Raw genomic sequence first — 16,245 nt, forward strand, 5'->3', positions numbered from 1 at the left:
AATGACCCATGGGTACAGCAGAAGGCGATTATAGGCGACCACTGAGCTACACTGTACAAAGTGACATTATGTCAATATGGCTAGGAAGGTGTGCCCACAGGGGTGGCTGATGACTCAGAGGAAAGCATGACAATAATGTGAATGTTCCTCATCGTTAGTGTGTGTGTGTGTGCATGTTCTCTACTTCCTCCTGCCCACAATTTCTATCCGTCTGTTACACACACAAACATCTACACAAATGCAGCTGTAAACACAAACGTTCGTGCATGTGAACACAAGTGTGTGTATCCGTGTGGACACACAGGCGCACACACACACACGCACACACACACACGCACGCGCACACACACACACACACACACACACACACACACGCACACACACACACGCGTTCTCCATCCCTTCCAACAATCACAAGCATTTCCCATTCCTTCCAACTCAAAGAACACAAAAAGAGCCCAGGTCTGTCGTCCTTTCTATCTGGAGGTGTGAGAGTGGGTGCCGTATGATGAAGAGCCCTCAGCCCTCTTCCTCATCGCTGTCCCTCATGGTGATTCCCTGGAGGCCGTCTCCAGCCTTCACCACCACCGTGGCCTCCTCCACCGTCAGGCGGCTGTACACGTTCTCGTAACTCTTGTTGTTCAGTGTGCCGTCCAGAACCCCTTGGAGACGGAAGTCCCGGTATGTCTTCTGTCGGGACAAAGCAGGAGACAAAAGCAGTGGATTAACACACGGGGAATGGGACCGTGCGTGAATGGAGGGGTGATGGGAGAAGAGCCGTCCCCTTTCATGGTCCACACAAAGGCGAGGGACGGAGGCTCAAGGCCATCAAGCTGCGCTGTGATTAGGCAGCTAAAACTGCGGTGCGAGCTGCGGTTAGTCAGCTCGGTGTGACTGAGCAAATCTTGGAATTTCGGAGGTTTGGGCATTTTTTTGTTGTTGCTGTTTTTATTAAAAACAGTCCACAACAAATTTTTTCTGTGACCTCCATTTTTTGTGACGTACGCTACATTTCTATAATATATGGAATCTACTTATTATTAACAAAGTCTGCTATTATTTTTTATGAAACACCTATCTTCACTAGAGGCCTCTGATCTGCATTAGAGTCACTGCTAGTTTATGAAAGACATGGCTGCCATTTCCAATGATAGTATTCTCTGTTCACTGGAATTAATTCATGATTTGTAATAAAAAAGCGTTCCATATTTGTTTTTAAATCAAGAGTATTTGACACACCAAGTATCATACATTATGTGCTGACCCAAAAAGAAAATTTTTCATATCAGTCACTACAAATAGACAGTAAAGCTTGTTGACCAGAGTCCTTTTCTACAATAAATTCTCAGACAAGACCATGTAGCTTCTAAGCTCAATTTCCAGACCTGTGGTCAACCCTGGCTGCACGTTCACACTTCTCCAACCACCTGTCAAAGCCTGTGTTACCTTGACGATCTTGATGAGTGTTTTCAACTGGTACATGTGGAGCTGCAGGTCTAGTCTGTCTGTAAGCCACACACAGACAGCCTTCATGGAGCTGGTGTACCATTGCTGTGAACACACATTGACAACAGACAGAATGACCAGTCAAACAGCAGGTTTCCATCACACTGAAACTCCTCGAGTTACAGTTAAAATAACACGTTTGTGTCTATAATTGAATTAAAGGACTGGTTTACATTTGTATACAACACAGTACATGTTCCAAGATTGCCTGGTTGAGCACACAGCTACTTCACAAAAACAGGAAGGGTTTAATGTTAACAGAAATATACAATCTATGCATACACATTTGTTGGGGTGATAGTGACCACATTTTAACACCTACAATGTTAATAAACTTAGTGAATGAAACACACACACACACACACACACACAAATGAACACGTTTCAATCAGCGATGTGTCACATTTGAAAACATTTTCAATGCCTTGAAACTTGCAATGAATTACTTCAAGCATCTGGTAAGTATCAAAATATCATTGACATAACACTCAAAGGTTTTGTACTACATGTTTCAAGACTTGACTATCAGAATCGGACACTTTGGTGGTGAAAGGCTTAAATAAAAAGTGTATTTTACTCGTTTCTTTCACACCTACTTTTATGACTTTTCTTTAATTTTCAGGGACAGTTACCTTTGTGTAGGAAAGAAGGAACTTTTCCAATTGCTAGGTTCTACAACACCCTCTCAAAACATAACACAAGGTTAAAATACGTGGTTTCAACCTAGCAGGATTCATGTAAAGCCATTAGAAACTAAAAGAAGCTAATTACAATCAACTGAAAGCTGGAAAGCTTTTTTCCTTTCAATTCATTGTGTGAAATATCTTTGCCACTTTATAAAGTTTGTCTTCAATATATATTATCTTAAAAAACTATATTTTAAATGATTAACGGCAGAGATGGCTAATTTGTAATGAATAAACCATTATTATTGACAGTTAACAAGGCTTTTATGACTGACATATGGAGTGTAATATATAGTCTTAACCTTTAATGAACTGATGTTATTTTAACAGAGGAGAATTTTGCAGCATCAAATGGTATGGTGATATAGGAATATATATGGCAGGTGTGGTGTACAATCTTCTGTTTGATGTGTTTGTATTATTTAATTGTTGAAAGGACCATGGAAGTGTTACTGAATGTTTGGAAAAAATCCACTACATACAAAATACAAATTGGAAAAAGCAGACGTTGAAAATAACTCATGGATGGAGTCAGAGTACATACGGTCGTTAAGCATTGACTTGAAAAAATAGTGTTTGCATGTCTGATACATGTTTAACTTGTGAATTTGTATAATTACTTTAAGTACTGTGATTCACACAACATCCTTTACTGTTCAGCCAACAGTGAAGGACTCAGTGGGCCGGATATTGAAGAACTCCAATGTTCCTCTTTCCATCAATCCCCTCTCAAGTGAGGACACCTGTCACTCTACTCGAGTGACAAACCATGACCAGTCCTAAGTGAGTGGTACTGCATCAGACAACCTGTCTGGTAGGATAATTTCAGCTCCCTGTTCAAGAGATTCCATCTCATTTCACTTAGTATATATCGGGCTTCTGGTTCTACAAATATAAACATTAATACCGGACTACAGGAGCATATTTTTGTGATAACAAGCTCAACGGCAAACTTAACGAGGAGAGCGTGGAAATTGAAAATGGAGAAGCTCTCTAATTGAGCCAATTAGAGAACGAGGAGGGAAAACAGATGGAAGGAAAAGGGAAAGTGTGTGTAGGTGTGGGTCTGTGTGTGTGTGTGTGTGTGTGTGCGTGCACGCTGGGAAAGTGGGGGGCGTTAAATAGACAAGCGAAGACGGGGAGTCGCCGGGTGGGGGCGGGAGGTTGAAGTGTTTGTTGTCATTAGTCATCCAGGAATATTGTTTACGTGGCGACCGAGTGGAGCCGCATATTTAAGGCTGTTTTTTTGACAATGTGGTGGTAATGACACCCTTAAGTGTCATAGGGCTGACTTGGTTAGCTCGGTTATCCTGGTCTAAAGCCCCCACCCACGTCAAGGCTCCATCACTGGCCTTAATTAGGGCGATTTGGCCTCTAATGTGAGGAAGGTGGAACCGGAGGAGTTCGGGCTAACCCTCTCAATTAGTGTGTCTTGTCTACCAGGTTGTTGTCCCCATAGCGCACACATGCACATCCATCTACACGTGTGCACGAGAGCATGCATCTGCTAACTAGAACGCATTTATGTTTATGTTTTAAGTTTATGTTTATAACCCCAGAGAGAGAAAGACACATACTGTACGTATTGACTTCAATTGACAAGCATGCACATACAAACACACACACACACACTATCACGTGGTAAGCTGTATCAACAGATCAATATATGAAGATGCTATAATAATACTTCAGTTCAAAATCAAACATACACCCCCCACCTCTCCTAGCTAGTGCAGACGAGTTAATGCACATGCACTGAGAATCTCAGTCAATAATACACAAGACTGTGTGTTAGTGTGTTAGTGTGTGTGTGTGTGTGTGTGTGTGTGGTGACATGAAGAGACCTCACTGCTATCTCTCCCTCTTGGCGCATGACTGTTTGTGTGTGAGGACCATTAGGACGAAGCCTTGCCACACCCCAACGCCCCCCCCCCCCCCCCCCCACTCCCGCCCCTGCACCAACCTAGACTGAGGGCCGACAACACAGCATCACTCCAATCTACTCTTTCACCTCCTGTTTAGCAACCTGATACCGCGAGGAACAAACAATGGGCTGGGTGGGATGAGAGGAATCTATTTATGTGCACTGTGTGCGTGTGTGCGTGGACTCATTCAGGTGGCGGTGTTACTTTGTTTAAAATGTCTGTCGCTGGGAGTTTGCATCTCTCCCTGTAATGCCTTTGCAAGCTTGCGTACGGGGGGGAGGGGGGGAAGAGGTGGGCTCAGGACGGAGGGGTCGGGCGCCGGGGGAGGAAGCGGAGGAGCGCGGACCTCATGGCAAGTCACGGCACCAGTCTGCATGGTAAACTGGTAAACTGGTCCACTGACACTCTAGGGCGTGAAACTAATCACAATGGGTTTCGAGGTAGGGATTCTTTGGCAGTGCGAGAGGGCTTGTCACTCCCTGGATCGTTTACCCCAGTCCCCCCATCACAGTTTGCGGGGTGCAGCGTGGTGGGATTAAATAAGAAGGGACAGAGACGGGGAAAAGAAAGACAGAGAGAATTGAGATGGAGCAAGCTTGTAATGTACTGAAGAAGGGAAGATGAAATGGAACGAGGAAGGGGGTCATCTTTGACAGAAAGAGAGGCTGGGGGAGGGAGGAAGGAGAGAGAGGAAGGAAGGAAGGAGAGCGAGGGAGCATATTAGATCAGAGGTAAAAGCACTCGAATACCCAGAGAGAAGAGCATGAGGGAGGAAAACAAGACAGAAAACGCACACGGGGGTAAAATGAAACCAGTGGGAGAGTTGGAGCAGAGAGTGAGATAAAAGAGAGAGGTGTGAGGAGAACTACTAGCAGTGCGTCAACATTTCTGCTCAAACTTTCAGGTTTGATCAAAGAAACAAACAATGGACAACATTGTGGCCGAGAATGCCGTTGAAGTCTACCCACAAAACACACAACGCTCCTTCAGCATACTCGTGCACAGAGCTGTGGGTCAAAGGGAACTCACGTCAAACACTTTCTCTGTGTACATCTCCTCGTTGACGCGGTCTCGAAGGATGTCCTGGTTCTGACGCACAAAGGTGATGTAGGTATCGGCCAGGTCCATCCCTGGCTTCTGCAGGGGCAGGATGGAAGAACATTGAGCTGCTGTAGAACAACTCTGTAGAACAATAGCAAAAACCTTTTTTGTTGCTATTCAGACAGTAAGAATAGTAATTTCCAACTTTATAATTGCATTTGGAAATGTCACAAGGTCATTATTGTGCCGACTCAGATTAGATGCAACACCCCGTTTAGCAATAATGATTGGCTTGCTTTACATAATCCTGCTTAGTACATGGCTACAAAAAACAACTAAAACAATAATTTGATACAAAATATTGTTTGCTTCGGCCAAAATAATTGTCCATTAGATACAGAACTGCGTCCATAGCAACAGCTATTATTAAAGTATATCATTCATAGCAGCGATATGCTATTCAGATACAACAAACCGTAGACATTTCGTAACTGACCAATCAGAATCGTGTATTTAAAAAAGTTGTGTAACATTCATGTAGTAAACTGGCCTTAGATTAGGCATCTGTGTAACGTATACAAAGTCAGTGCCAGTGAAATGGCAGTCTGGATAAGGACTATTTCTTGTCCGAGTGTGAGGCCTCCCCTCCCTGACCTTCCCTGCTTGGCTGTGTCTTGTGTCTTGTCTTGTCTCAAGATACTCTCTCATCATCACTCTCCGAAACTAGAAGCATGGAATTAATTAGCTGGTCTCTCAATGCTATTGACACCATCTTCTCGAAGAGAAGCTCGGGTTCGGGGGAACCCAACTGTCCGGACGGGACGTTCGCAGCTGGCTACACGATGGACGCGTGGGAGAATTGGCGTGTCGTGTGTCTAGTGGCACTTTCCGTGGAGGACGTTGAAGACATCTTCATATTCGGAACCATGATTACAGGCTTTCTGCTGTTTGGAATAGGCGCTGGCTTTGTATATCGGAAAATTAAGGAAACGGCTGCAGCCATCAAAAGCCCCGTTAGGCTGCCCGATATGAATGATGCGGTGGGCAGAGTTGTAGGAGCTCAGACTGTGAACTTACAACGCAGCATTGATTACAACAGGGATAAGTTTGCGGCTCTGCAAAGGAAGATGGAGGACATGGAGACCTTCCTGAAGGGTGGACGTGAAAATTGAGTTGCGGCTACTCGTCAAAACAACTACCCCAATCTTATCCACTTTCGGCCCCGTAACCAGCACAGGCCTTGGCCAAGGCCGTCGCTGGAAAACAACTCCCCTGGAGAGCGCTGAAGCGAGACTATCTTGCTCCTCCCCCCCCCCTCCCCCCCCACCGACATCTGTGGTTTGGTCTCTGCCCGGGTCATGACCAAGGATGTCTCCTGGCCAACACAATCTGCATAGGGAGAATCGGACTGATTGTGGCCTAGGTCGAGGGCGCCAACCCAGACCTACTCACACATTAACTTTCACCTACTACAGATATCACCACCCCCCCACCCCCATCCAACGCCGTCGCCTGCTTGTTTCCCCAGAGTGGCTGGCGGGTCTGTGTCCAGCGCCTACCATGGCTGCAGGTCCAGATTCTGCTTGTCTACCCCCCCCCACTCCCCGTTGCAAGTCACGTGTTTTTGTAAATGTTGTTGTGCTTATGTGCTGAGGTTTTTGTCTGTTCCCACACTGTACTCCTCTAGGAGCATTGTCTGGGTGTTGCCTTTTTCTCTCCTCCTCTCTCCTCATGTTATGCTGTAACTTTCTAGTCTCGTCCTGTCTACCCCCTTGTCATGTTTGTGTATTAGAAACTGAAAGTGGCAGCTCGGATCTAAGATGGATTCGAGAGACCGCAGATAGAGTGCGGCTAGTTTGGTTTGTTAAACGTTTTAGATCAACACTTGTATTATTGTTTTTGTTGATTTTATGTAAAGCACTTTGAGCTGCAATTCTTGTATGAAAAGAGCTATATAAATAAAGTCTTACTTACTTACTTACTAATCTATACTGTTCCTTTGGTTCTCTTAATTCAAACCTTCAACTCCTACCATCTATTCAAAACACCAGGCTCCAAGGTATTCAAAAGGTACTGGAATATGAGGTCCATTCAAACGCCAAATTCCAAAGCCAGTATGCTAACAAGCTCATTCTCTTGAATCTTCAGTTAGTAATAGAAAAAAAAGAAAAGAAATCTTGTCCCTTTTTCTCCCAGTCGGAATAACAAGCTGTAGAGCTGCTACCGGCAGAACGTTTAGAGCATGTCAAAGCAATCACTTTTCTGGGGGGGAAGGAGGCCAGAGGCAGAGAAGAGGGTTAGCTCCTCACCCATTCACATCCCCCATGTTAGGAGGAGATTACTACCGTAATGCTTATTGTAATTGCTTTGACATCTTTCACACCCGCGTCTCTGTGGCCCAGATCGCCTCCGGGGCTTGTTGTCGGTACAGCGCTGCGGAGCCCGCCACACACATTCCCTGTGGAGGAGAGACGCACGTGCGGATGGGGGGAAACCTGTGCCGAGGGACACTCAGCCCTGTTTATCCAGGCGAGGTGGAGACGACTGCGATTGCTAAATTGTCAGTGTGACAACCGAAGCGGCAGGTGGGAAGCTGACCTCCCCCACAGACACCCCCCCCCTCACCCGCCTCCCCCACAGACCCCCCCCCCCCCTCCCCCACTGGGCGGATGGGCCTGGTGTGGTCGTGGTCAGGTGAGAGCATGTCAACAGGTTGCTCCTTCTTCCTGGTTGGTGCCGTTGTGAAGCTGCCTCAGGTGTGGGGAGGGTGACTGGATCCTGGTGGGGGGTGAACCGGGGATCAAGAGGGGAGGTGAGAGGCATCATCATCTAACAGCTTCTATGTGTGTACAGAACAGTGTCTGTCAAAAGGTCGAAAATTCACTTGAAGGATGCATGCTTAATTATAAATGATGGATCTCTTGCTCGGCTGCATTTCACCAACTGGAAACTTTGGTGAAGGTAAAAAAGTTGAACATGAAGGGATTTTTTTTTTTTTTTTACATTGTCAAGATTAACTGCAAATACACAAATATTTCAACAATAAGGTCGATAAGTTGATGTAATTTTCTTAAATCAAGGAATACTTTAATTGAATTCTGAATGAATGTAAATTAAAGGGAAACAGGTTTTTGATTAAGTACTGTTCTAAAGAATGACCTGTAATGTACTGACCATATTTTTATACTAAATTTCGTTAACAGCTATTAGCATAGCGGACATCCTAAAAATCCATATAAAGCTTTAATCTTAAAAATAATTTCTTAGTCCCAACTAAATATTGGTGGTATCTACACTTCAACAGAAGCTTAAACACAACCTCATCTCAATGCAATGCCTGTGCACGCTCTGATTCCCTTCTGATAAGGTGTAAAAAATGTACGTTCAAATTTAGCCTCAGTGACTTTGGATAAAGTTTAGATTCAAATTAGTGAAAAAGGTTGCAATCAAGGCAAATGGAATTGTATTTTGATCTACAGTACATTTTGTAGAACATATGGTTTTCTACACAATCCAAGTTGAAACTGATGATGGTGGTGGTGGTGGTGGGGGGGGGGGGGGGCATTTTGTATACGTGTTTGTATCTTGGGAGGGTTAGGTGTAGGTTGTACATGTAAGTGTACGTGTCCGTACGGGGCCGAGTGTAGATGTGTGCTTCTATCTGAGGAGGTAGGGGTGACGTGGGGGGTTAAGGGGGTTAAGATGTGGTGTCAGAAGGGATAGGGTCTGATCATTGACAGCACTGTCAGGATGCCCCATTCCAATGGAAGCCGACGGGAAATCGAACACTTCCTGCATCAGTGCTGAGTGGCAGTTGTGGATCTGACGGCAAAGGGGCTTTGTGTGTGTGGGAGCGTGACAGTGAGTGCATGTCGGGATATCACTCTCCCCATTGTGTCCCAAGGCGTCCATTCCTCCCTTTACCCCGAGAGACAGGGCTTTCACTCACCTCTCTCTCTCTCTCTCTCTCTCTCTCTCTCTCTCTCTCTCTCTCTCTCTCTCTCTCTCTACCTCCTCCCTCAACCCTCCCCCTCCTGCTGCTCCTCCAGTGACAAGGTGACAAAGGCGGCGTGACAGACAAGCGCGGCGACATACTTGGGATGGTCGTCGTGGGCAGGGCTCCGGCGCAGCGTGCAAGATTGCTACTTCGCACGGTAAACACAGTCTAGTCACGCTCCTTTCTTTAAAATGGTTGAAATTGTTAATCTCCCTCCCATTACATTTCCCGACCCCCCCCCCCCCCCTCGAACCCTGTGTGGACTAACATCAGACCGTCTGTCCACAACACACAGTGCTGTGAGCGTGACAGATTAAAACTGTGTTTTCAAGTGGGAGTGTAGGGGCACGGCCCAGACACAGGGTGTGGGAAGAGACCTAAGAGGGCGAGGGCCAAGGTGCTGGCTGAATGCGAGGCGTACAGTAGGGGGGGATGCCCAGTGTTAATGACCGCTTAACCTGAAGGGGATAAGTGCTGGGAGGAGGGAAGCTCGAAAAAAGGAAAACCAAGGGACAAATGCTTGATAATTACACAGCACTGCTGGCCCTCATTTCCTGCCCCGGATCTGTTTCCCCCAGGTGCAGTTTGGTAGGTGTGTGCGTGCGTGCATGTGTGTTGTTGGTGCATCTAGCACACTTTTCCTTGTACACTGCGTGTGTAACTTGTTTACAGTATACACATGTTCATGTGCACAGGTTGTACATTGTACATTTTGTGCGTGGATATTCACAGTAGGCATACGTGACTCTGCTATGCCTCCAGTCTTTTTTAGTCAGTCTGCAGTCTGCCAGTCCGTCCCAGTTAGTGTGCATATGTCTGGCTGTGTGTGTCTCGGGCGTGTGAATGTGTGTGTGTGCTATCAGAGGTGTTTTTCTGATCTGTGTGAGTATGTTTCTAGTGTGTCTGATCCTGGCGCGTGTGTGTATATGTCTGGTGTGTGTGTTTCTGGTTTCTGTGTGCGTGTTTCTAGCACGTGTGTGTGTGTCTGGGATGTGTGTGTGTTTCGTGTGTGTGTGTGTCGTGTTGCTTCGAGTGTGTGAGAACCACAAGGGCACCCTGCCAACACCCAGGCTCTTGAACGGCAGCCCTCACAAAGAAGGGAGGGAGAGATCCTCAACTTTCGTGACAAGGTCTTTGAAGAGCTTCCTGCTAAAAGCCACAGCTACACAGACCAGCTCACTCCCCCCACGTCTTTATCCCACCTGTAAGAGGGGCTTAGAAGATTTTGGTTCCCGTCGCACAAAAGCACAAGGTGGAGGTTACATTATAATTTCAGGTGAAGAAGAGGAGAGGGCGGGAGGGGGGGGGGGGGGGGAGGAGGAGGTGGAGGAGTGGTTGGGGGAGGGGAGGAGGAGCAGTACTCTGATATTCAGGCCAACGTCTGCTGAAGGAGAGACTGGAAGGATGGGAAGGTGAGATGAGGACAAACAAGGTTAGAAGTGTAGGGGTCGTGTGGGTTCAGGGTAGCGCTGCTATGTCCAACACTCATCTTAAAATGAAGTACCTATCCCATTCCCTTAAATAACAGGATTTCCCGGACATTTCTATATCTGGCCTCCATGCCTAGGTTGGGGCCAGTAGGCAGAAGGATAAAAAAAAGTGCTTGTATGTGATTGTTACCCTGGGCTACTGCTCCTCCTCCTCAACAATACACGACTACCTCAGTCATGCTAGACAGTCGGAACGCTACACTTATATATAAGGTCTATATACCGAGACGGAAAAGCACTATGTTGCCGATCTTCTTGAGCAATTAAATGTGTTTCTTTCCAATGATTTCATGATCTTTTTAATAGTCAAAGTAGAGTCTCTGGCCACTGTCATGTGCATTTCTCTCATTAGGCTCTCTGAGCAGATGAACGGCAGCCTACCGCCTACCCAAATCTCTGTGAATCTGAAAACAAGTTCAAGTAATTGGCCTCTGCGTTTTTGACACACTGCACTTGATTCTTCAATCTTTCACCCACATTTAACATTGACATCTGGTAACGAGCCAGACAAATGCAACATAGATTGACAGCAACTCTACTGCAAATGTGTTTAAAAAACATGGCTGGATAAATGAATGAATAGGTTACTTGAATATAAACAAGCTCAGGATTTATTTGTATTTATACATGTATGCTTCTTTCAGAACTGGAAGAAACACACTTATACTCACAGGGACATCCACATACTTGGCAGCCGCTTTCACCTTCGAGTGCGGGGAAAAAACCCCAAAAGAAGCAAGCAACAGTTCAACTATGCAGATCTGGTTTCAACAAAATGCCACATTGCTTTTATAATCTGTGAATGGACTGTCTCACCCTTTTCCTGTCAGCAACAAAAAAACAAGGCTACTTACCGTGAAAGAGAGGATTGAAGAAAAGAATGTCCCTTCGTCGTATCTCGAGAGCTTGGCGAGGACGCCATCCAAAACCACGGCAAACTGCCAAAGGAACAGAAAGTCAGAATAGTTAGTATTCCATTTGTAAAAGAGGATGGGCTTCATGTCTGAGAGCCTTTGTTTATCCCTTTTCAAATGTTGTGTTCATGTTCTATATATATTTTTTCTTTTATTGTTACAACCAAAAAACATTAAAGGGACATTGACTGTGTGTGCTCCATGCTTGCTGCACCAAAGCAAAAGCAAACCTAAAAATAAACAAACAAATAAATAAATAAAGACAGGTGTGACTGGGTAGGCTCATCGATCAGAAATAAATAATATTATATGATAGCAACGTGGCAATCTAACAATAAAAATGTAATAAAACAAAAACCACACAAACAGAGAAACACAGCTGAATTGGCATCTCAGTTTGCTGTTCTAGGCATCCATGTGAGAAACATTCCCCCTGAATGTTCCACTGGCCTTGACTAGATTGAGTACAACTCACCTTTGATACGAGAGAGGAAATCATTTCTGTAAAAGCATCATCGATCAGAACATCGACTTTGGAGTGGTACTGTTGCTGAGGACAGGGATGAGGAGAAGAGGACAAGCATTTTAGAAACTTACGGGAAGGGGGGGGAAGGGAGTTCACTGTAACATAAATTACACTCACACACTCCTCTTTGAGGCAAAGGCAAGGCCAAATCTACACACCCAGTCTGAATCAAGCCAAGCACCCCCCCCCCCCCCCCCCCCGACAATAACCCTTCCCAACACACACAGACAAACTCTCAATGGAGTTATCCTCCCCTTCCAAAAACGCTTAGGAGATTTAAAAAAAATCTTCCCATGTAAGGCTGAGTTAAGCAGCTAATAGGGCCATTATGTGGCTGAATTGCATTCCCGATCGCGTCGGACGGCGATGGAATTTGAAGGATACTTTTTGTGCTTGCCCACAATCGGAGCAGCCTTGTGCTTTCTGCAAAGCACCGGCCCAGCTGCGAGCACCAAAGGCTCACACTAGATTCAATTAATCCGCCATTTCATGTCTCACCCCTAATATTCATGGCACTTTTTTCCTTGAAAAAACACAGCCCAGCCGAAAAGGAGAGAGGTGTATGAAAGGAGAGATAGAGAGAGTGTGAGTGAGAGAAAGAGAGAGGGAGAGGTAGAGGGAGCTTCTATTCGCTGTGCTGAAAGGCAGTCTTTGACACTTGCACAGCAGCAGGGGAGTTCATCTCTGGGTGACAATGCCCTTTCACGCCGTGTCTAAAGAACAGCCAAATTAAAAATTTCAATCAACAAAGCCTGCAGATCGGTGACAAATTAAGGGTCTAGGGAGGTCACCGTTGCCAGTCCTATTTTTTTTTCTCTTTCCTCTCTCTCTCCTGTTCCGCAAAAATGGCAGTTCCACTAACTGAAATTTTAAACTAAATCTTAAGGGCTTTTTTTTTCACTACCTCAATTAAAATTACGGCCCTTTGCGGGGGTTTTTATATGACAGAGTAAAAATTCAGAGGTTTCCTCCACACCTACAGGAGATTACATTATGTGGTATTTGCCATGTGTGCATCAAAACTCAAAAGAACAATTAATCTCTTTAAAACATGTATTTGGTTGGTAGCCATTAAAAGCCACTTTAGTATCCCCCCTACACCACCCAGCCAAAGGCCTTTGATCATGTTGTAAAGTTCAACCAACACTCCCCACCCTCAGCTTTTATACCGCCACTGATGACAACATCAAAAAACAACAAATTACCATTTTTTATAATTCTCTTTTGAATTTCATTAGCATACACATAGAAGACTCCAGGGCAAATCTAACAGCTAAATCACTGAACAGGCCACTACTGAACGACTCCCTACGTCTCATTGCTGCAGCTTCTGAACCCCCAGGACTGAACCAAACCAGAACCAGAAGGAATCAAAGATAGTTCATCCATCCATTCTTTAGTGTGTGAGAATGGGGGATATTATGACATGTTGAGAAAAAGTCTTAAGACAAAAGGAAACTGCTAACCCAGTGATCTATATCCAGTGTCATGACTCCAACCCCAACAAAGTTGTGAATATAAAATATTGATTTGGTCTCCGATGAAATATCTGGGCATTTTTTATTTTCAGGGTCGCTTTTAATATATATTTTAATATTACTGTTAATATAGAGAAGATTCAAGGTGGGAAGGAACTTTCTCGGTGAAACCATTACAGTATCACTTTCAAGGTTAGAAAGCTGGTAATTTATAAATGAGGGTAAACTATATTTCATACTTTTCTCATATTTAATATAATTGACTGTAAATGTATATGTATCTGATTTTGATAATGACATGCTAGCAGGCAAAGACAAACACATCATTATGAATAAAAGAGCAAGGGTATACAATGTTGTGGAAGAGGAGGAGATAGAGGCACTTACCCATTGTTTATCACTCTTGGATTCAAACAATGAAGGAGTAAACATGGAAATGAGGCAAAAAAAATGAGGTGAAAAAAACAGGCAAAATCAACATCTTACATTCAATTGCATTCAGGCAATAAGGGTACGTTGAAACATATGCAACATCACTTACAAATGTATCTCAGCACTTCAACCTATTTGACACATGATGCACACTGTAGACCATTCCTCAACATTTTTCATACACTGGAAAATGGGGATATGATTTCAACTTGCAATGAATCCAAGTCTTGCAAGTGGGAAAAATGTATAAACGCATGCTCATTGCTTTCCATAAGCTTACAATAAATATATACAAGAACAACGACTAAATGTTCCTGCTTAATGTGACCACATTAATGGCAATGTGGCCATTTAGATAAATGATGTTCTTACTTTATTTCTGCAAATATTTAGACTTACTAGAATATTTTATTTGTTATTGTTGATTTGCTAAAGAGTATAATTCATAATTTCATCATCAGTGTTTATATTCAAATAGGATTTAAAGTACATCATCTGTTGGATGACAATATTGCATTCAAGCAAGAATATTTAGAAAAGGTGAAGCCCAGTCACAAGAAACAATGATACATAATGGGGCCCCTCCCTAGAGTTTATGTCCAGCATGTGTTTAAGTATGTTTGCATTTATTTAGGTATGTGTGTGTGTGACTGGATGACTATGTATGTATGCATGTACTATGTGTGTGTGTGTGTGTGTGGTCCGTGTGTGTGTTCCTTGTGTGAACTTATGAGTTACCACTCCTTGGAGACGGATGGAGAGGCGAGCTGAAGGTCAAGAGGACAGTGAGCTTAGCACTCTGTAGGAAATTCTGTATAAATAGATGTTGGGTGGTGAAGGGCTTGCTTTTGGCACAGTGGAGAAAGGCATTCCACGGCCGTCTATTCATGCGAGCCACTGCAGCTCCTTTTCCACCAATGCTGTTCGATCATGAGAGATATGGAACAACTCATTTAGATTGTAAGGTAGCTTGTGGCACAATATGTGGTAAATTGCATGGAGAATAGGATGGAGATAGGATTGGAGAACGGCATGGAGAATAGGCAATGTTTCATTGCCAGCAGTCCACACATTCAGATATTTACTGAGGAAAATGATTGTTCAGGTTTTATGAAAAGTGACTTTGGAGTTTTTATCCAACACTGAGGTGACTGACTTGATTTCCCCAAAACATCTCCCGAATTCTGAGTTCTCTTCACACAAAATGAAGAGGTGGTTGACCACGGGTCCTACCTCTTGACTCGAGTCCAGCACACAGAGCTTAGAGCACTGCTTCTTGGCGTCCATGAGCACGTTGAACATGGTGCACACAGAGAGGGAGACCCGGAAGTCAGTTGATTTACTGGCCTTCTGCATCCTGGAGTCAAAAGCAGCTTTTGTTCTAAGGATAATAATGAAAAAGATCATTAAAAAAATGTTTTTGACCTTCATGTCAATTGCTATGAGCCGTTCCAGACTGCAGCTCACACATACAACAAAAACCTACCCAAGGTCAAGAGTGCGCTCTAAAGACGAGCAGCAAACAACGTGCTGTCATCTTTCATGGTGCGGTGTGTAAAGGCACACAGTCGTCAGAAAAGAAAAAATCAAATCAAGAAACAAACTTGTGTGGCAAAAAAAGGACCCTTTGAAGGTTCAAAGCCTGTTGAGTGGAGGGCCCTGAAGTGAAGCAACGTGCACCCTACTGACCTTTTGACGCATGCCTCCATCATGTCGCTGGCCATGAGCTTCAGTCTCTGCTCCAGGTGTTTGGCAAACTCGAGCTCGGGCCAGTGCAGGTCCACGACAAACATCTGAAGGGCGTCCAGCTTCCAGAACAAGTCTTCTGAAGTGGCCGAGCCATTTCTAAAGAGGTGAAAACACTCCATGAGTAAAATCACAAGATGAATGTCCACATCATGTGTTTTTGTGAGGATATGCTGAGAGAGAAAATAAAAAAGTCATTTTATTTGAAGAAAACAGGAATATCCTGATCAGATACTGAGCCAAACATGTTCATGTGTCGGAGCTTGAGTCATTCACGGCTTTCATTTCTTCTGACACCAACATCTAGTGTGGCATTCAATGAAATTGGAGAAGGAATGAGCACACTGTGGATATGCATCACTAGGGTTCTTCGGAATGGCATTTCTGATTGATGTTCTTGACATGTCTGTCATGGTTTCCCCGTGTATAGTACACCGCTTCTAATATTAAGGTTCTTCATGCGTTTGTATCCCAAGCTTTGTGACTTTGCACTCACCTACCTAC

The 16,245-nt window shown here is 44.4% G+C and overlaps 1 protein-coding gene across 6 annotated transcripts in view; it reads right to left on the reverse strand.

Annotated features, from left to right (window-relative positions):
• Positions 1-335: 335 nt before the first annotated feature.
• Positions 336-16,245, reverse strand: part of cadps2 (Ca++-dependent secretion activator 2) — a 93,192-nt gene continuing 77,282 nt past the window's right edge. The window contains exons 20-28 of one of the 6 annotated variants that reach the window (XM_067234399.1): positions 15,685-15,840; positions 15,229-15,376; positions 13,951-13,965; positions 12,035-12,109; positions 11,500-11,583; positions 11,317-11,349; positions 5,147-5,254; positions 1,447-1,551; positions 336-690 (exon numbers count right to left, since the gene is read on the reverse strand). In XM_067234399.1, coding sequence (XP_067090500.1) covers positions 520-690; positions 1,447-1,551; positions 5,147-5,254; positions 11,317-11,349; positions 11,500-11,583; positions 12,035-12,109; positions 13,951-13,965; positions 15,229-15,376; positions 15,685-15,840 — 895 coding nt within the window. In that variant the 3' untranslated portion in view covers positions 336-519. Of the gene's footprint in view, positions 691-1,446; positions 1,552-5,146; positions 5,300-11,316; positions 11,350-11,499; positions 11,584-12,034; positions 12,110-13,950; positions 13,966-14,104; positions 14,916-15,228; positions 15,377-15,684; positions 15,841-16,245 lie in introns of those variants that run through there. The other 5 variants (XM_067234398.1, XM_067234400.1, XR_010876549.1 and 2 more) reach the window with 5 other exon arrangements.

Source organism: Osmerus mordax, chromosome 4 (assembly GCF_038355195.1).
Source record: "Osmerus mordax isolate fOsmMor3 chromosome 4, fOsmMor3.pri, whole genome shotgun sequence".
Classification (NCBI taxonomy): domain Eukaryota; kingdom Metazoa; phylum Chordata; class Actinopteri; order Osmeriformes; family Osmeridae; genus Osmerus; species Osmerus mordax.